A 20,741-nucleotide genomic window follows, 5' to 3' on the forward strand; every position below is an offset into this window, starting at 1 on the left:
ATATATATATATATATATAATGTGAGATATTAAAAGTGAGTAATGAAGTAAACTATGAGAAACCGCATGGTTCAGGCGGAGGTCCTTCATCCTTCAGCAGCTCTGTACAAACTGGTTCCTCCTAGTAATCTAATTCAGAAGCACTTTGCTTGATGAAATGTCCTGTTTCTCTGGCAATGTTGTGTACTTCACTACATTTTTTAATATCTGTGTGTGTGTGTGTGTATTTTTATATATTTGACAGGAGTCACATTCATGAAACTTGTCTTACAGTATTTCCATAAATATGTTTAGAGATTTACAGCTGTTTGTACTGAAACAATATGAGGGCCACAGCGAGGAGCTACTCATAAAAACATATATATATATATATATTTTACACATTGTTCCTGGTCTCCCTAGGTCCTTCTGTGAAAGTCTATGAAGTACCTTATGTTTAGTGCATATAAAAAAGGCTGTCAAATCTATTTTACTTTTCCACTGTACCACACTGTACACTGTCCCAGTTAACGGGACCATTTCAGTCAAAACACTTTTCCAGTCAAGTGTTTTTGAAAAGTGTCACCATTGGATGGCACTTTTTCAAGTGACTTCAGTGAGACAGATGTCCTGTGGAGTTTGTCTCTTGACGTGGCCGGCGCTCAGAGACGAGTGTCCTGGCCGTCGTCTTCCGCCTCCTCCTGCAGGGGGAGCGTGACAGAGCTGAGCTTGGGTTGGGGCACTCGCATGCTGGAGTTACGACGGGGGAAGAGCTTGAGGTGCTCGGCCGGACTGATGGCCTGCTTCAGCTGGCTGGTCTCGTTCAGGAGCCTCTGGATGGACTCGTAGGTCTTCACCTTTCCCTGCTCCATCATCTGTAGCAACGTGACGGACAGAAAGATGACAGGGACACTGAGTGAAACGAAAACTCCGCTTGTGAGATGCGGCACAACGGTGGTCATAGATGGGAGGCTGTGAGAACCATGTGAGAGAGGGTGTCTTACCAGGAAACGCTGACACTCGAGCAGTGGCTCCACCTTGTGTTCACACAGCAGTATGGTGCAGGCGGAGAAGGACTGCCTGAGAGTCTTCTTCAGGACCTTCACGGTGCTGTGATCCATAACGGCCCACGGTTACCATCACACACTCCCCATAACACTCAATTCAACATTTCATTTTCTGTCTCCTCTAGTCCTTGTCTAGTTCTACATGTTTATTTAGTCTAGTTCTAGTTATTTTGTTGTGTATATGGAATATGGTATATGGTTCCAGTCTTTCCTGGACACGGCGCTGGTTTATATGGCGCTGGGTGACGTACAGTGGGTCGAGGTGAGCACTGGGCTCATCCAGCAGCAGGATCCGAGCTCGGCTCAGGACGGACCGGGCCAGACACATCAGCTGCTTGTGGCCATAGCTCAGCATGTGGCCTCCGTACTCCAGCTGGAAGTCCAGCTTATCAGGGAACTGCTCGATCACTGATTTCAGGCCTACCTGCAGAAGTCCAGACCCAACCGTTAGGTTGGCCTTCACAGGCCCACGGCAATGGATATATATTTAATGCTTCACAAGATATCGCCCTTAACATCGCCCTTGTTGAGATTACCCAATAAGGCCGGTTTGGTTTTTATAGAATTAATCTCTACATTTAGTTCTTCCTGCACTCGCAGTAAAGCACTTCAACCGTCACGACATCGTTACCACGGATGTTCATCTCGGACAACAGCGCTTCAGAATAGCACTGCTACTCTGCCACACACCGTTGCCATGGCAGCAGCTGCCACTTGAAAGGCAGTCTGGGTGTGTGTCTATAGAGTACACTAATGAAGCATCAGTCCGTGTGAAGCCACAGCCGATCGGAGAGTCTTGGTGCCCTGATCCTCACCTCCTCAGCAACCCTCCACAGTTCCTCATCACTGTGGAAACCGCAGGGGTCCAGGTTCATGCGGAACGTTCCGGTGAATATGAAAACTTTCTGTAGGCACAAGGAGATGAGAGGGAAAAAAAACATTTTGTGACCTGAGCTCAGAAGACTGAATTTAGAAGACAGAAAACTGATGTTAAATGACTGAGGTTAGAAGACCGATGTCAGAAGACTGATTTCAGAAGACTGAGATTAGAAGACTGATGTAAGAAGACTGAGGTTAGAAGATTGATGATAGAAGACTGATGTAAGAAGACTGAGGTTAGAAGATTGATGATAGAAGACTGATGTCAGAAGACAGAGGTTAGAAGACTGAGGTTAGAAGACTGATGATAGAAGACTGATGATAGATGACTGATGATAGAAGACTGATGATAGAAGACTGATGATAGATGACTGATGATAGAAGACTGATGATAGAAGACTAATGATAGAAGACTGCTCTCCCAGAGCTGCAGGAGTACCTGAGGTACCACACCAAAGGCCTTGCGCCACCTCTGCAGGGCCATGGTGCTGTGGGACACGCCGTCAATGGTCATGTCTCCATCTGTGTAGGCCAGCCGTAGGAGGGCGTTAAACAGCGTGCTCTTCCCAGAACCAGACCTCCCCAGAATACCCACCTATGACCACAAGCAGCATGGTAAATCAACCTACCTTTAGAATACATTTAAGAAGATTTAGAAGATTTCATATATATAAATGATTAACCGCATATAGTTGGCTAAAGATGGACTAGCTTGTGTGCTGAGTGTCTGTATGATATGGCACTGTGGGATTCCTCCATGGAATCTCATTAGCCAGTGCAATTAGAGCAAAGTGCTAAAGAGCTAATGAACTGATTAAGTTAGCACTCCTGCTAGCCATGCTGAAAGCCACTCTGTGCTCTGTGAGGTTCAGCATTCAAGAAGCCTTCCCTTCCTCATGCATTGCCTGGTGACTTCTCAATGAGGCAGGGGCAGTCATGGCCTGGCGGTTAGGGAACTGGTCTTGTGACCGGAGGGTCATGGGTTCGATTCCCAGACAGGCCATGACTGAGGTGCCCTTGAGCAAGGCACCTAACCCCAACTGCTCCCCGGGCGCCAGGGCTAGGGCTGCCCACCGCTCTGGGCACGTGTGATCCACAGCCCACTTGTGTGTGTGTGTGTGTGTTCTGACTGCACAGATGGGTTAAAAGCGGAGGACAAATTTCGATTGGGGGTGTAAAAATCACAATTGACAAAATATGGCTCATTTCATTTTTTCATTTCATTTCATTTCATGACTGCATAAAAAGTCCAATTATCTTACAGACGACAAGACGTGAGGACCAAGCTTGGCGGTTTGCACGCACCTTCTGTGACCCCTCCACCGTGAAGGAGAGGTTCTTGAGCACAGCGTGCCCTGCCTCTGTGTATTTGACCGTTAGGTTCCGCACGTCCAGCTGGCCACGGCAGGGCCAGCTGCCCTCCTTACAGGCGTCCGTGTTTGCGATGACCAGGTCTGCGGATTTCCCCTTGCCCAGCCTGGCCCGGGGCTCTTCTGACGGCAGGTCGATGAACTTAAAGACGCGCTCCACAGACCGCATCTGGAGGGAGCGGAGGAGAGCAGTGATGTAATCGGGTCAATACATCACCCCAAAATGTGGCTCTGAGAGTTTGTTTGGCTTCCCGGCGACATCTGAGCCGTGTGATTGAGCGTGTGCGCAGGATGACTGGAAGAGTGCATGCATGTGTGCAAACTGAAAGGTGGCGGTCTGCACATGTGCAAAAGGCTGCAGGGGAAGCCGTCACATCTGCATATCAGTGACAGAGCTCACCGCCTCGTCTGGGGAGCTGGGGGGAGAACGTAATGTTCTACACTGTGATAAGGCCTGTGAGTCATGGGCAGGCGTGGTGGAATAAAGGCCTTGCACCGACAGACTGCACACACACAGTCTCTCCCACGCTGTTACAGGACAAGACGATTTCTGCACTTGAGCTCATGTCAAAAATATGTTGAGTTTCAGAAAAGTAAAAGCTACATAAATGCCTGTGTGTGTGTGTGTGGGTGTGTGTGTGTGTGTGTGTGTGTGTGTGTGTGTGTGTGTGTGTGTGTGTGTGTGTGTGTGTGTGTGTGTGTGTGTGTGAAAGAGAGAGAGAGAGAAGAGATATCTACACATGTACCATTCCATCCACTGCAATGCTGGTGACCACACACCACTGGAAGGTCCCAAGAATGAGCATTGCCAGGGCTACAATGATGCCAATTTCACCTGGTTTATCCTCTAAAGCATAACACAGGCATGCACACACACACACACACACACACACACACACACACACGTGTAAACATTAAGTACAACACTGCATGCAATTACCTTAAATATCACTTCAAAGACTTTTTTCCAAGAATTTCAAGCAATTAACTCTCGGTGAAATTGTCTGTGAAACCTGACAAACCAAGCATTCAGTGGCTTTTCAGACCCATAATCCTTCTGTGTTACATGGGAAAGCCCTGAGCATAAACAAACAGGAGCATCTGCTCCCCCTCCACAACTCCTGCAATCAGTGTTCAGCTCCAGATATTGTGACCACATCGAAAGGGCTCACTAATTCACAAATACCCCACCGTTTAAGGTGCAAAAGCTTCCTGCCCCACAACGTGCCACAAGTTAGGCAAAGAGCTCTATTTTACGGCCTTACGGTTGGTTCCTACTGCGATCCAAGCGGCAGCGGTGAAGAAGAAGACATAGATGATATCGGCACGGAAGAGGAACCAGCGCAGGGTTGAGAGGTAGAGGAACCAGACAGCTGTGTGCGTGTTGAGGGCTTTGTGGAACAGGGTTTCAAAGTAGGCCTGTCGGTCAAAGGCCCGGATCGTCCACAGGCCCTTCAGAGAGATGATGAGATGGGAGAAGATGGGACTGCGAGCTGAATGGACAAAGAGAGAGAGAGAGAGAGAGAGAGAGAGAGTGTGCATGAAGAATATAAAGGTATCCCAGAATGATGGACTGGTAGAGAAAATAGCTCCAAAAAACATAGAAGCAAACTTAATTTGTTTAAATGTAAGCAAAACATTTGGTCAGGAGAACACGGACACAACCAATGCTGCCTTAAATTTGTAAATAAGTCCTTACGTGTGCAAATGTTATGGGTTCCTCAATAACCTCTGGTTATGGCACATGTTTGAGCAGAACTGAGCTGAGCATGTCAGATTGGCTGCGATCTAAACCATCAGCCACATGCCAACAGTCCTAGCCTGTTCCATTCGGTTCATTCCACCTAGTTCTGCTGAGCATGATGTTTAAAAAAACCTCTGTCCTTTTGCTTTCCAGCCCCTATTGGTGAACGGTACGGCCCCACATATATAGACTGAGCAGAGCACAGGGTGCGGTGACCTCCACAAATCCATTCATCGTGACATCAGCATTCACCTACACACATCAACAACACTAACCCTTTCTCACAAACAAGACCGGCAGCCGCCTGTCCCAGGAGCAGGTGCGTCTGCTGTGACCCCCGTAAAAATGCCCAGTATACTAAGAGTGATGGGAGGAAGTCCCTGGTCAGTTTCTTTTTCCAAATCTCCAGTGCCAGTCGTGTGTTTGCGGCGTGGAAAGTCCTCGCTGCTCCCGGCGTGACCCCAGACTGACTGACAAAAGGCGCGAGCCACCAGCCTCTGAGGATAAAGGACCCTCTGCTTCCTGTTCGAGTAACAGCAGGGGGGGGGGGGGGGGGGGGGGGGGCAGCTCACGGCCCAGCTCGGGCGCCCCAGCACACGCAAGCCGACAGCGAGGCCACATGCTGACCTCCGCCCCACGCTGTTTCCTCTGAGATATCCCCTCTCCTCCCTCCTGACTCATTCATCCTCTCCTCCTCTCCTGTTTTCTGCAGAGCTGGCCCTGGCAAACTGGCGCACTCTACCCTGGAGGAGACCCGCGCGCCAGTCTTCCTCGCCATCTACGCACACCTCCGTGGACCAAGCCCTGGACACCTCACCTCCTCTCTGACCTCTACAGGCATGCAGTGCTCATTCTTCCAATTCTTCCTATGCACTATTGCTTTTCCTAACAGTTGTATGTTTGGCCTCTGATATGAAGTCATGTGACTGGCACTACTGGTGCTGACGTCAGCGTGCTGCTCAGGGGTTCTAGCACAAAACAAACCACAGGTCAGACTGTTCTTGGCTGTAACTGCTGTCCATTCACAGATCAACACACACACACACGCGCGCACACACACGCGCGCGCGCACACACACACACACACACACACATACACAAACACACACACGCACGCACACGCACACACACAAACATGTGTGCACACACACACACATACACAAACACACACACACAAACACGTGCACACACACACACACACACACACACACAAGCACGCACACACACACACACGCATTTATTTTTCCATGTCCGTCTCTCACCTTCTGTCTCCATTTGCTTTAACTGCTGTCCAGTGCGCAAGAAGTACTTCCTCAACACAACGAATATGAGGGCCAAGGGCGTGGCGGCGAGGAAGATGTACGGACGCATGATGGACACGACGAGGATACAGCCCACCACCACCAGGGTCAGCTGAGGACAGACAAGTGAAGACCTAAAGAAGACTGGCCAAGTCAAGGCTGGACTGTGTACAGAGCATGTGTAGTCCAACACACACCCACCGCAACACTGTGCAGAAAACACCAGAGCACTTTCAAACGGCCACCCACCTGGACCAGGTCGAACATCAGGAGGGGCAACATATCGTCTATGGTGGCCATGTCCTTAGTGAACCTGTTCATGATACGACCTTGAGAAAAACGGGGCACAAACCGTCAGTCGTGCTCAGCAGAAACAGGCACGTGTCCAGCAGGCTGGCGCCACGGACGCCACAACACTCACCCGTCTTCATGATGTTGAGGACGGACATCGGGGCCCTGAGCACCGAGTTCAGCATTTTCTGATGCAGCTTCTTGGAGATGGTGATCATAGTGTGGACCAGGGGGAGCCCCCGGAAGAAGCCCAGCGCTAAGATGCTCTCTGACGTGGCCACGTAGATGTAAACGATATAGTAGCTACTGCTGGGCCGTATGGTGATGGAGAGTGTGGTGCCTGGAGGGGTCACGTTGGCTTGTTTGGTGACGTTCGGGTCTAAACGGTCATGCTCCTCATTCCAGATCTCACTGACGTGCAAAAAAGAGGATTTGCAACAACAGCGATGAATTCCTTTTCGCTAATGTTGAATGCTGGGGCGATCTCCACAAATGGTGTGGGTGTTAATAATGGGGGGGGAGTGATTCAAGACCATCTGGATTCACTAGAGAAGCAAGTCAGCACATCTAATACTTACTGCCTGTGCATTTGATTAATTAAAGGATAATGGGAGAATCACTTACTCAGTTATCAGAAAAATCCCAGCAACAGATCCAGCCACCTGCCAAACAGAAATGAGAGGAATCTTTAACAGAAAAGCAAAAAAAAAAAACGTGTTCTTTGGAAACCCCAAAAGCGAGTGTGCACTTGTGTATCTGTGATTTCTTTACAAATCGTAATAGAATACATACAATATACGCCTTTACACATTTAGCACATCTCTGTACTATGCACAAGATGAACCATACAGCCAACATATTGTTCCATATTTAATAGCTTCAATACATACACTGTGTATACATTCACATAGTTGTTATACTTCATATAACTGTTATATGTAATGTGATGATCTTAGTCTTTTTTGGAAGGGCAGAGGTTGATAAAGTGAAACCCTGATTTAGATGGATCATTTCAATATTCTTACCTCAATAGCGTAGATGACGAGGATGAAGATGAGAACGTAAACAAGGCTTCTATTGGTTGATACATATCGGACATATGTGTTCCATTTTGTGGTTTCAAAAACATCCTCCATTTGTTCATCTGCAAAACAGTCCTGCAAAGAGCCAGGCAGTCTGAGCGTGTGCATTTAAAACCATAAAAGTGTCATCATTCCTTAAATAAAACAACATTGTCTATAACAGGGATTTTCAATCCTGATAATTGAAAGAAATACATCACACTGAAGATAATCAAATTGTTCACTACTATACTGTATATATTTAAACCAGGGAAAATATAAATAGAGAAGGGCTGATTATCTGTGGTTTGCGTCCCTGACTACGTCCACCCCACCTCGATGTTTTGCTCCTCCATGTCTCCGGTGATGTCGTAGGTGCTGTCTTTGGACAGCCGTCGGGCGTAGATGTCCAACTCCGAGGCCAGTTCGCCCTGGGGCACGATGGACAGGCGTCGGCGGAAGGACGACTGGATCTGCTCGCGCCTGCCCAGGCCCTGCACGTTGGTCATGAAGGCCAGCACCGACTGCCTCCTCTGACCCGCCATGTGCACGCCATGGTTGTGATAATTGTCTCCGCCTATGAAGCATTCATCCACCAGCTCGCTCTCAGGCACCAAAGAGATCTTGCGTCCCGGCAGTGAGCGCCTCACTGTTGCCACCTCGTCCTCCAGCGCCGCCCTAAAGGACGCCTTGCGGTCGGCCGCCAGCGGGCCGACGATCGTCGACGGCTTCCTCTCGTCTTTGTAGGTGGGAGGGGCCACCTGGCGGAAGGAGGGGCGGTCGGGCTGCGTGGCGGGGCTTTCGTCCACGGAGACGCGGCGGAGGGTCTCGGTGAGGATGGAACAGCGGCGGTCGGCGCTCACGCTGTCGTAGGCCTCCAGGCCCAGCAGGAGGGAGCTGAAGTCCGGCCTGCGGCACTGCAGCTCCTGGAAGGTCCCGTAGAAGAAGCACTCGCCACCGTGCAGCAGCAGGATCTTGTGGGCACGCTTCAAGTGTTCGATCTTGTTGGTGACCACCACACGTGTTCTGGAGGCCATGAGCACACACAGACACCTGGGAACAAGACGTCAACGCTCTCTAAAACAGAACATATGCTCTAAAATCACGCACAGAAATCTGAAATCAGAGTTCAGATGTTAGTTAGATGCAGATATACAACCTATGAATTTCCTCATAGGTTAAAATTATACCTGTATCTAAATGATGTCTGAAATCAGTTTGAGGCAGCAGACTTAGTAGCTTAATTCGGTTGAGTTACTCTGTTACACAAGTATAAACTTGTGTCACACATACTTGTCAAATATCTCTTTCTCTGTTGCAATATCCAGATGGGTGAAGGGTGCATCCAGTAGGTATGTATCAGCATCTCTGTACACAGCCCTGGGTGATAAAAGCCAAAACATAATTCAACCTGACAGCTTCTACATTCTGTATCATCTTCACTTCATTACCAGAGTGTGGACCTTCCTGCATGCTTGAGAACTATACACACCATTCCCAGGAAACTAGACAAATGAACAAACAAACTATAAAAGTGTCAGTATAACATGAATTAAGCAGTTAAGCTGTGTCCCTCACTGAAAGTACACTTGTTTTTTACTGCCCACATAATAGCCATTTATCAGACAGGAGATCAGACAGGATCAATTTGTGGTTTCAAAGACATCCTCCATTTGTTCCTGCAAAAACCCACACAGTTCAAGCATGTATGAGAACTGCTAATTATTCAAAACAGCATGCATTTAAAATCACAAAAGTGTCACAATTCTTTAAATAAAACAAGATAATAAGGAACACTTCTAATGATGATGGAAACCATCATTCTCACTTTTGCTGTCTAAAGCACTTGGGGTATATGTCTTCTTTGTAACCATGGTGTTATTGCTGGAGGCAAATCCCCTTGTATGATGTAACATGATAGAATAAGCAGAAGATATTACACAGACAGCATGCGGAGTAAATCTAAGAGCTTTAATTCTTCACATGATGATGTTGTAAATAAGAGGTGGTGAGAGATGGCCTGAGTTCTGCCTGGAGCAATGACTGTGTTACTTACTGAGGCACTGCATCAGTGGGGCTTACACTGACCCAGATCACTCACTTGATGTCAGAGATAATCAGTGTGTGTGTGTGTGTGTGTGTACCTGGCCAGGGCTACTCGTGCCTTCTGACCGCCACTCAGGTTAAGCCCCCCCTCTGCCAAAGGCGTCCTGTCTTTTTCAGGAAGAGCCGACAGATCCTTCAGGACAGAGGTCAGAGGTCACATCTCAATTATAGGAGCACTCAGAAACATGGGAGGTATGTAAATGTCATTTCTGCTTCAGCATTCGATGGTCAACTGATCATAAAATTATCAAGCCTTTCACGTGTTGACTGGGTGTAAATGGTCTTGGCTGCAGTCTGCATCAAATATGTTTTCGGCAGCGAACATCCAAAATGACGAAGCGTGGTAATAATGCATCATAATAATAATGCATCTGTGTGCACAGACGTGAAACGCTTTCACACAAACACTGTGATGAAATCAACCCCCTAATGTGCACATGCAGATCAGCACCAAAGCACAGAACAATGATGTCAACAGATAGATGCCAGCAAAATGCATAAAAACATCACAAAATACAAACAGAAAATCAGAGCAGATGCACCCAACGCACAACTGAGAAGGTTTGTGGTCTCATGCTTTTCACAATACAGGACCAACTTACCTTGTCCTTAGCACTTTTTTGTCCAGTTTGGAGGCAATGGAAGGGAAACACCAATAGTTGTAAAAAAACTGGGACCGTGGCTGACCAGTGAGCAATGCCAGTGGTTTTGCTGTGACATTAGTGAAAAGACTTGTTTACAACCCAGACATGACGTATGTGAGGAGTCTCAAGTGCCATGTGACAACAAAAGAGACACAGGCCCCCAAAGTCAACACGGGCCACGATGAAGTCAACCATGATTGGATGTTTCTCTTTACAGTTTAAAGACACAACAAAAGGATTTATGAGGGTCTGGAAGGCCATGCTGTGAATATCTGAGCCTGGATGTCACGCGACAAGTTAAAATGCGATCTGTATTCTTTGGTGTTAGCATACAGAGGAGCAATGTTTTCTGACAGAACTTTGTATATTGAAACAATACTATAGCACATGTGTAGTACTCATGGTATGGAATTGTAAACCACCGTGATCACAGAAGCTCACTCTGATATTTAACACCCTTAGTTGGTTCAGAAGCAGAGCGTCATTTACAAGAGGGTGTCAATGTTGCGCTCAGATGCTGATTACTGTTAAAACATGCTCTGGTATGCTTTAAACGTTTTTCTACCTGCCAAGAAGCTCTAACACTGATTCAGCAGAATGCCAGTGCACAATAAAGCCACACCAGCTCTACTTATTATTATTATTATTATTATTATTATTATTATTATTATTATTATTATACAGAGTCAAAATCTAAACAAAAGAAAAGTCAAACTGATGAACTACAGGATTGCAATCTAACTATAATAACTACCAGCATGTTCTTGCTCTTTCTATCATTTTTTTGAAAAACAGAATAAACATTACTATATGAAGTTGGTCTTGTTGTTTTGCTGTGGTATTGGTGTGGAGTCCCTTGAGGCCTGACTTCACTGTAAAATAAAGGGAGCTTATGTAGCAATTCAGATCTTTGAGCCTCTTTTTAGAAGAGATTCAATTAAAGAGGGGCCCTGTCACTCAACACTGCTTATGGCTTGTGTACGATTGGCCGATTTGGTATCAAGAGATTGCGGATGATGTGCGGAGGGTCATATTGAGTAATATGACACATTAGTGCAGATCTGAATCTAACAAAGGTCCTCAGTTAAACTGCCAGCTGACAATTCAGAGTGCTATGAGATTAGAGAGAGAGAGAGAGAGAGAGAGACAGAGAGAGAGAGAGAGAGAGACAGAGAGACAGAGACTACTCGTGTAACTGAAGGGAGGGAGGGAGTCTGAGACACAAAATGAAAATGATGGGCAGAGTAGATTTGGAGGAATAGAAAAGAGGGGAGAAAGAGTAAGTGAGAGGAAGAGGAAAGTGAAAAATGCTAAATCTAAAAACCATTTTAAGCAAACGAGTGAATGACAGAAACATATTTTCTAGTACCTCTTCCAGCTGGCATGCTTTGACCACACTGCTGTAACGGTATTCATCATAGGTCAGGCCAAACAGGATGTTGTCCCGGATGGTCCCGGGCACAATCCAGGCAGTCTGGGAGGAGAAGGACACTCGGCCGCTGTGGCGGATCTTCCCAGAGGAAGGGACCAGTTCTCCCAGGATGGCCATCAGCAGTGAACTCTGGGAACGCACACAGACAGCATTCAGCCCACACAGCCTGTAGTTCAGCCCGCAAATCTCCCCACTCAAAATAACCCTCCATTTCCTTTCTAGCCTTTTAGTTCCATGGCATGTGCACGAGGCTGTCGTTTACACTGCAACTACCAACAAATGAAATCTTAACAGGCGTCGGGACTGCACCATGAGCTAAGAAAGTTCACAGACTAGAACTCGTCAAGTGCTGAGATGACTTGCTTTGCCCCCTCAACACTGGAGCACTCATACAATATGCTGAGATGCTGTGCTCTGCAAAAATGTGTTATCTCCTAAAGAAGCACCCAGACCACATTTGATTAATTCTCAAGTATCTTGCTGTGATTAGATTGGCATGTTTCCAGCTGTCTTACCTTCCCAGACCCCGTGGAGCCTGCGACAGCCAACATTTCACCTTTCTTCAAGTGCAAGCTGATATTCTTAAGCACGGGTGTCACATAGAGGTTGGTGAAGAAGAGACCGTCTCCATTCGGATAGCCGCTGCCTTTGTTCTCCTGTTTAATCTTCTCAAAAAGTCCCCCGATGCCCTGTGAAACAGTACACAGTCAGGGTAAACTTCTAGCCAGCCTTTGAATCAATTATGATCTGTATCCTGCTGAGAAGAAAGATCAGGCATTGCTTTTAAAAAATCTTAACCATATCTCAGAAGTAGCTTTACATAAGGTGGGAAAGTAGAAATGAAATTCAAAAGGAATGTCAGCAAGCCTCATAACATCATCATAAAGAAAACATGGCATGCATGTCTAGAAATGGCAAGTGAAATCAACTAAATTAATAAGCCTATAAAGTTAGCCTGTGACTGAAGTGTTTGTAAGTCATAAAGTGAGCAAACAAAATATAACAGTATTTTGATCACCGCTGTTGTGTCTAGACAAGTTAGGCTTGGTTATAAAACCTATTATAGTCATGTTTATGATTAACTATTACATTTATTTTTCATCACTGGCAAAGAGAATTACTGCACTCCATAGAAACACATAAAAGGCCAGCACCATTGTTTCACTACGTATTCTCACAGATTACAATGAACCTCCCTGAAATAGAGAAGTGGGTTTAAACATTGACTCCAGTCCAGTCTTTGTTGGTACAACAGCCTTGTAGCTAATGAGATATTTCTGCATGCATTTCATATTCAAATGGTGTGAGTAACAGTTAGCCATCTCCTCCTTTTACTGCAGTCCCAGGTTTGAGCGTGTGGATGTACACTCCAGCCACTCCAGAAATGGAGTATCCCCCCTAACAGCCAAACTGGGACTTGCACAGAAAGGGTTTTGACCTTAATAAAGGCAGTTTGAAAGTAGCACACTACTCAGTCACCCACATGTGAGATAAACCTTTTGGTTTCCTTATTAAACCAAACTAAAATATTCCAAATTCCTTTTATTTTTAAAGACTACTTTTATTTTTTATAGCATTTTTTAACAATAAAATGCTTGCATATAGAAAGAAGTGAAGAATCTGAAATTCTGTGCATTTGATGGTTAAGTCCCAGGTTAAAGTTTAGGTATAATAGACAAGCCCCACAAAACTCAGACAAAAAGCAGTCAGTGACCGTAGCACAAAAAAACTAAAAGCCTACCTCATCCCAGGAAGCTGTCACGTTTTCCAACCTCATATCGGTGATGCTAAGGTCATACTCCATCATTTTGTATTCTTCTTTGCTGAGAAAATCCTAGATGCCACAATTCAAAATGGAACAAAAGTGAGATGGCCTAAGGACACATTTTAGATACATATGAGACATCCTGCTTTTTTCTCAGTACAGTACAAACAGTTACACACACAATTATCCGCCTGACCGGAGCTGTGTGGAACACTTCTAAATAACAGGATAACAACTCATGTCCTTTCTGCCAAAACTGTTTCATGATAAGAACAGAATAACAATTGTACTTCTAAGCATTTTCACAAAGGTGTCAATGCTAATGCTAAGTGGGTGTAGAGAAAATATTAAATTTCATGGTGTCTAGGCATTGTTGTTCAGGTCTTATATGTTTTGTACTATTAAGACAGAACAGAGCATTCAAAGCAGTAGCTTCCATGTCCATAAACCAGGCAACCTTGACACAACACCCCTAACATGATCCATGCCAAAGGTGTTGATGGCACAGCCCATGACAGCACAGGCGTGTGTGTCTGATGTGCACAGGCCACGCAAATACAGCCTCACCTCGATTTTACGGATGAGCCGGATGGTGTCGTACCACATCTGTATGGAGGCAGGCAGCTGGCGTGTGACGGTCATGCGCAGGACCATGCAGTAGGAGAGCGTGGTGAAGACGCGCCGCACGGTGATGCCAGAGGTCAGCGCCACCGGCAGCACCGCCGCCGTGATCACCCAGATGGCAGAGAAGAAGTAGGCGGAGCTATAGAAGTACCGCAGGGAGCCGATCTTCCGGGTCAGGTCGACCTCGTCCCTGCCGGCCGCCCAGATGAAAGCAGAAAACAAAGCAAGGTGCACGTGAGCTCCTGGTTCTTGTTCAGTTTAATGAATGAATTAAGGTCCGTAAGTGAACAAGGTGATTCATTAAATTCTTTTAAATGAACAGCTGAGTTTACAGAGTTTATTGTTTGATTTTGCTTTATTATCTGAAATGGAATAATGTAAAGATGATGTGATTCAAATAAATCACATCGTTGTTTACATTTAAGGCACGCACCCTTATCCAGAGAAATTTACAATTGCAGTGGCATTACAGAAGTGGTGTTGCCTTTATTGGTGGTGCACATGCCCAGACGAGGCACTGAACTCCAGACCCCCACTGGGAAAACGGCATTGTTACCTACACCACACTGGTCAAACTGGTGTACTGTAGTATGTAGTTAATACCCCTAGTATGGTAGTTAGGTCAAGAAAGCACATAGAATGTGCTCTGTTCTTGCCACTGGATCCATTAATATGATAAAAATCTCACCAGAGAGAAAATTATATGTAAAAGAATATGACTGTTCTTTAATATAGTCAATAGTTAAATTATGTTCCACATTACACTGTAAAAAGAAGAAGAAAACCCAGGAACTCAAAACATGCTCAATAAAAGCTAAATTATCTAGTTGTTGAATAAGATCATTTATCTGTGATATGCTTTTTTATTAAATAAATACCAAATGTAGAAAGAAGTTGTGAAGAAGGGCTGGAGGATGCTGGAGAAACACTGGGCTTCACGTCTGCAGGGCCTTGATTCTCAAGGGAAGGTTTGCAGCATGTCACTTACTGTCTGATCTTATTGATAATGGTCTCCATGATCTCCTCCCAGCCATAGGCTTTCACTGAGTGCAGGTTCTCCATGATCTCTGAGGTCAGAGCGAGACGCTTGTTGGTCAGCAGTACCCTCTGTGCCCTTGATAAAAGGAGAAAAGCAGGGAGATTTTGAGCTTTTCTTCACACGGTGAGGAACAGCACGAAACGCACTGTTCTTGTAGCCAGCACACACTTGAAAAGCACAGAGCAGGGAGGCCGTGCAGTTCTAGGGTTATCTGGCTGGCACAAGCAGGGAAGGAGAGCCCACATGGGACACGCAGGAGGAGGAGGAGGAGGAGGAAGAAGAGTTAACAAGGACAGCACCACGCTGCCGGAGCTGATGCTCGCTGTGAAGAATCCCCGGCCAGCTCCTCCCCCTGGGTGTCCATAACCCGCCAGCCGTGTTTACATTTCTCAAGAAAACAAGGCAGGTCAAGCTACTTAATAAGCACCTTGAATCCGCGCTACCTGTGCAGGCCCAGCAAGGAGGCCGACCGGCACGAGCCCGTGTTTGAATGTGTGTTTGCAGTGGGAGCGACATAACGAGAAGCTTCTGTACAAATGCAAGGCCCCAATCTCTGCGACACTACGCATGTACATAGGTGGAAACTTACTTGTAGGGGCCCATTTTATGGGAGAGACAGGCCTGTATGACACCCAGCAGGGAGATGGCGGCAAGGGCGCCAAAGCTGTTCACGTCAATGAGCTCCCAAATTAACCCCACACACAGAATACACTGCAAAGGAGAAATCCACACATAGTGGGCCATGCCCAAGCTCTGCAAGACAAACACAAGTTCAGATGAACGTTCATCATAGCATTTGAGGTGTGGAATATAACTTGGACACAGGTCACATGAGAACAGTATAGTAAATAGCAATAACAAGGAATCGTACAGTTCATTCAAAAATACAGCAATATGCTAGTTACCATACTGGGTTTTATTTGGTAATAATGGAATCAAATTATATGATGATCACATGACAGAACACAGAAGCAAGTCATGAAATGGCATGTGATCAAGATCTGGTTTCCCTCCCTTTTACAATATGCTAGGGGCTCAATATCTTTTAACCCAAAATGGAAACTCTGGCTACTAGAACAGGGTCTTCTAGCATCTGCCACAGTCCCCCAGTTGTAGGGAATGTATTATCAAAGAAACTCACTTAAGAAATTAAATCAGTTTGCCTGTGTTAACAAACAAATGCTTTAACTTGCAATCTCTACCTCACAAGGGGAACGGTGGGGCTTTGACTCCCTCAGAGAGAACACACACAGAATTTGTGTATGTTCTCTGAGACACAAAGGGCTTTACACCAGCACATTTAATACAGGTGATAATTGCCTTAGAGCACTGGCAAAGTGTATCAACATTCAGCACCCTCCCTCTACCTCCCTGAACAGGCCTAGCATTCAGCCTTAACCGCCTCTGCTGTTTCACCCACACGGGTGTTTTCACCCACCATGAAACACGTCATATCATTAAATACGTGAAAATATCACACCTTTTGACTTTCGAATGGAATGAAAAAGCTGAATGAGTGTGAATTTTGAGTTGCACTGGAACATTCTGTTCCAGTATCACAGGTACTGTATGTGCACAAAGAAGCATGAAGCAACCTGGTTGGTACTTGCCTGGTCAAACTTGTTCAGATTGGCAGACATTAGGCTGACCAGCTGCCCTGTGCTGATCTTGTCCAGAACTCTGCTGGACAACTTCAGCGTCTGGGGGTCAAAACGAAACTTCAGCACGCTTGCTCCAAAATTGCTGTCAACAACCTTGAACCCAGATGAAGAGCTCAGACTAATATAGCATAGGCGAGGTGTTTTGTCAGCTGACGTGACCCAGCCTCAAGCGCCACAACAGAGCCGGTGCTCGGGCGAGGCTCGGGCGGCTCACCTTCTTGTAGATGAGGCTGAAGAGAGCGATGCGGACCTGCATGCCCAGGTGGTGGAGGCCAAACATGGCGGGCTGCAGCAGGAGGAAGCGGGCGATGAAGAGCAGCCCCAGACCCAGAGCTAGGAAGTAGCCCTGCTCTCGCTCCGGCTCGTGGAAGGGGTCGAACGAGGCGATGATGCGGCCCAGGAGCTGAGGCTGCACGGCCTTTGTGGCTTCCTGCGGGAGAAATAAGGCACCATGACACTTAAGCCTTCATGTTTCCACGGCAGTTTAATTTAACGCCGATTATGTTCATTTTGAGAGAGTTGCGGAAATAAACACCAATCTGGAACCGTGGGAACTGTTCACTAATGATGATATGAATATGACAAATACGCCCTGATATGTTACTGTAATTCAGGGATGACATGGGCTTCAGTTATTTACCTAACGGAAGTTATAATCACTATAATGACACGAAAGCCCATCAAAACTGCCTCAAAATAATATGGACATCATTAACATGCAGTCAGTCGGGAACACCTCACTACTGCATTCTTGCACAGTGTGTGGCATTCAGTGAAATAACAATGACAACAGGGGGATCGTCCCACCGGAGGTTATGAGCAGGGCGTGAGCCCCTCAGCCGAGGATGCCGAGAGTCACACCAGACTGTGAACAGCACTGTGAGGCACCTGGTTACACCGCGGTTACACCACTGAAGCGACAATGGCTGACCACATGCTAACGTTCACAGTGTGCAAAATATACTGCACATTGTTTTGGTCTGATTTCTTCTTGTTGGTGCCAAAACATACATACATGTTACTATATGCAGGAGCCTTTGAATGGCAGATAAAGAGAGAGAGAAAGAAAGACAGAGAGAGAGAGAGAGAGAGAGAGTCAGAGACAGAGCAAAAGAAAAAGTAGAGACCGAGAAAGGTAAATATGACAAAGAACAAACGTGTACACAGACAGCTAACATTTAGAGACTTACCCCCAGATAGAGCAGGATGCCAAATAACAGGAAGGGACGGATGAAACATCGGGAAAGTGCTCGTAGAAGACTCGGCTTTTGCTTTGCAGAAACGACTTCTCTGTCCCACTCTCTGCACAACAGACGAGTCCAAATAGAGCAGTTAATCACGCTTGCACATCCTCCTATCCACAGTAAAAACGGCATGGCCCGCATTGTCCAGGAAACTCATGAATAACCAGGGTAATTCAGACAACTTATTAAAGGACGCGAGGAGGTCGTGACCAGTGCGGGGCAATAGGGAGGCTGCTCCAGCCTCTTCATTGTATAAAAAGTTCAAATTCCCAGAAGTCCTGCATGTTTGAGAAGTGAAAATACTGCCCAGCATCCATCACTCACCAGGGTCCTGGCACTTTAAAAGGTCACGCTTGGTACCCATTTAAGGGGCACCAGCGTACGAACCCAAGCTGGTGCACAGGGAGCTAAGTGAAACATGGCATTGGTAGGATTTTGCTGGAAGACGCAAGGTGGCAAGGGCCCAGCTCTTTTGGAGAGAAGTCCCACATTTACACTGTGACTCAAAGGTGTGACATTTAGCCTTGTTTGTATAACAGTCCTACAGACACAATGGGACCAGAGGCAATGCGTGCTGTTAGAAGTTCTTCATGGAGTAAATATGGTCATGTTTAGAAAAAGATGTGATTAAGGTTTGAATCACTCTTCTAAGGGACACCAAGTGTACTCAAAACATCTCTACACCATGGATCGCATCAAATAATATCATCTTTGATGAGAAAATCCCTTTTTATGTTTTAGAATGTCTTAGGTAAATTGCTTATAGAAACATTTCCAATGTAGTTGTGAGCCAGCAACTTGAGAAAAACAATTCTTGTATCTTTAGTTATTAATACATTTTGATTCATTAACACAAACTGTATAACACAAGCATGGAGGAGAAAATTAAAGATACAAACGTTTCCAAGCGTTCGGCAAGCACATCCGCCATGTCTTCTGATGGAGCTTGACAAACATCTGATGGCCTTAGTTTTTCTCGAAATCCCTTTCGCATAATAGGGCTCGCCCACCTGCAAACAGGCAGAAAGCTGCAGTAAACTTCATGCTCAGGTTTTTAAACTGTCACAACTGATGACTTCTGGTGTCGTGACAACTGACAATTTAAGTCACACAGTGTCAACTGACATATAATTCACAGTCAGAAACCAAAGTCCTGTTTTATTACACTAAAACTGATTAACCTTTATTTAATCAGGATAGGTTCTCGTTGACATTAAAATTCTCTTTTATAAGAGCATCCTGGCTCTTGATTTGGGGTAAGGTTGCTTTTACCATCAGGATTTTATCATGGAATTCAGTGGTTCCTATCATTTACATGACCATGTAAACTACTTACTTTATATGTTTATTTGATTGTTTGTAAATCCCTTTTCTGCATATTTCTGTATCTGTATTTTGTCGTCTTATGAATAGCAAACAAGTTTTATAAAGTTCAGATATCTGTTGTAATCATTAATAAAGCAAACTGAGAAGTTTGATTCTCACAGAGACCCCTGCCTCAACGTGGGTGTACTTGCGTTGCAAATGTGAAAGACGCTCGCAACAGATTTCAAATATACCCACAGAGAGACGTCACTGAACTGAATACCAAGCAGCGAAATTGCTGAATATTTCATCCTGATCTAGACCTTTGTTTATGAACTGATGGAAAAGTCACAAAATATGAGTTTACTTAGTGTGTAGAACATTCCAGCTGGGTCTTACCAGAAGAAGTATCTCGAAAAGAAACCGGCATCATCCACAGGTGATTTCTGCATCCTAATAGAACATGGAGAGCAACTCCACTACACATGGAATCAGTACCGCTTACATTTGCTGCGCCTTCTAAACCCTTCCTCTGATGTGGTCTTCAGCTCGGTATTATATTACTAATGTACTCTGCCGAAATTTCGCCGACTGCATTGCAATAGTGTCCACAAAACTCCGCAGCTCTGAACGTGCGCGCACCGTAGCGGACGGTCGACGCATTTCTCTGGTTTATAAAGGCGCATGGGTTTCAGTAGCGCCAACACAGACATTAACGAGCGGGCTGGGTCTCCTCCTCTTTTACCGAGGGGTCCTGACATGTTACTTCTGTGCTGACACAGTACTGTCTGCTCATCCTGGCATCACCTCGAAAACACATCTTGACAATTGAGGGCCGCAGTTTTAAATTAAGTAATTCCAAACTTATTTACTCATTGGTCTACAAGAAATGCGTGATTACAAAAAAGTACTGATACAAAATCAGACAAAAACATAAAAATCGGGTTACATATATAAATAAAAAAACTATGCTGCTGAATTTGAAACTGTCGTTATGCGCTGGCAAATCTACCACTGTATGGTGAAACGGCTTGATCTGAGATGACGATGAGACCTGTAAGGATAATATTAAACTTATATGAGAATAACAGACAATTATTAGTGTTGCAGTTCACAATAGGCTATTGATACATTCAATCATGTAACAAAGCCTAGATGTGTTTTTTTCATGACATGCTTTTGACATGGCGAACCACTTCCTTGCAAATCACATAAATAACATAGTTGTTA

The 20,741-nt window shown here is 45.6% G+C and overlaps 1 protein-coding gene across 2 annotated transcripts; it reads right to left on the minus strand.

The window, feature by feature from the left end:
• Positions 1 to 7: 7 nt before the first annotated feature.
• On the minus strand, positions 8 to 20,196 carry cftr (CF transmembrane conductance regulator). 2 transcript variants are annotated; one of them, XM_076992209.1, is made up of 27 exons: positions 19,911 to 20,193; positions 19,106 to 19,216; positions 18,153 to 18,264; positions 17,177 to 17,392; positions 16,912 to 17,001; positions 15,891 to 16,054; positions 15,251 to 15,376; positions 14,206 to 14,452; positions 13,615 to 13,707; positions 12,389 to 12,562; positions 11,811 to 12,002; positions 9,836 to 9,930; positions 8,985 to 9,071; positions 8,027 to 8,744; positions 7,656 to 7,787; positions 7,255 to 7,292; positions 6,761 to 7,041; positions 6,589 to 6,668; positions 6,301 to 6,451; positions 4,561 to 4,788; positions 4,042 to 4,142; positions 3,231 to 3,464; positions 2,365 to 2,520; positions 1,862 to 1,951; positions 1,298 to 1,470; positions 984 to 1,089; positions 8 to 854 (listed from the first exon to the last, which is right to left on the minus strand). In XM_076992209.1, exons 1-27 carry the CDS (start codon positions 19,961 to 19,963, stop codon positions 642 to 644), a joined length of 4,461 nt encoding a protein of 1,486 aa, XP_076848324.1. In that variant the 5' UTR covers positions 19,964 to 20,193; the 3' UTR covers positions 8 to 641. The 2 variants fall into 2 exon arrangements, 1 of the variants encoding a protein (XP_076848324.1); XR_013125553.1 differs by lacking the exons at positions 8 to 854; positions 984 to 1,089; positions 1,298 to 1,470 and having other exon boundaries at positions 3,188 to 3,464; positions 19,911 to 20,196.
• Between the last annotated feature and the right edge of the window lie 545 nt (positions 20,197 to 20,741).

Source organism: Brachyhypopomus gauderio, chromosome 2 (assembly GCF_052324685.1).
Source record: "Brachyhypopomus gauderio isolate BG-103 chromosome 2, BGAUD_0.2, whole genome shotgun sequence".
Classification (NCBI taxonomy): domain Eukaryota; kingdom Metazoa; phylum Chordata; class Actinopteri; order Gymnotiformes; family Hypopomidae; genus Brachyhypopomus; species Brachyhypopomus gauderio.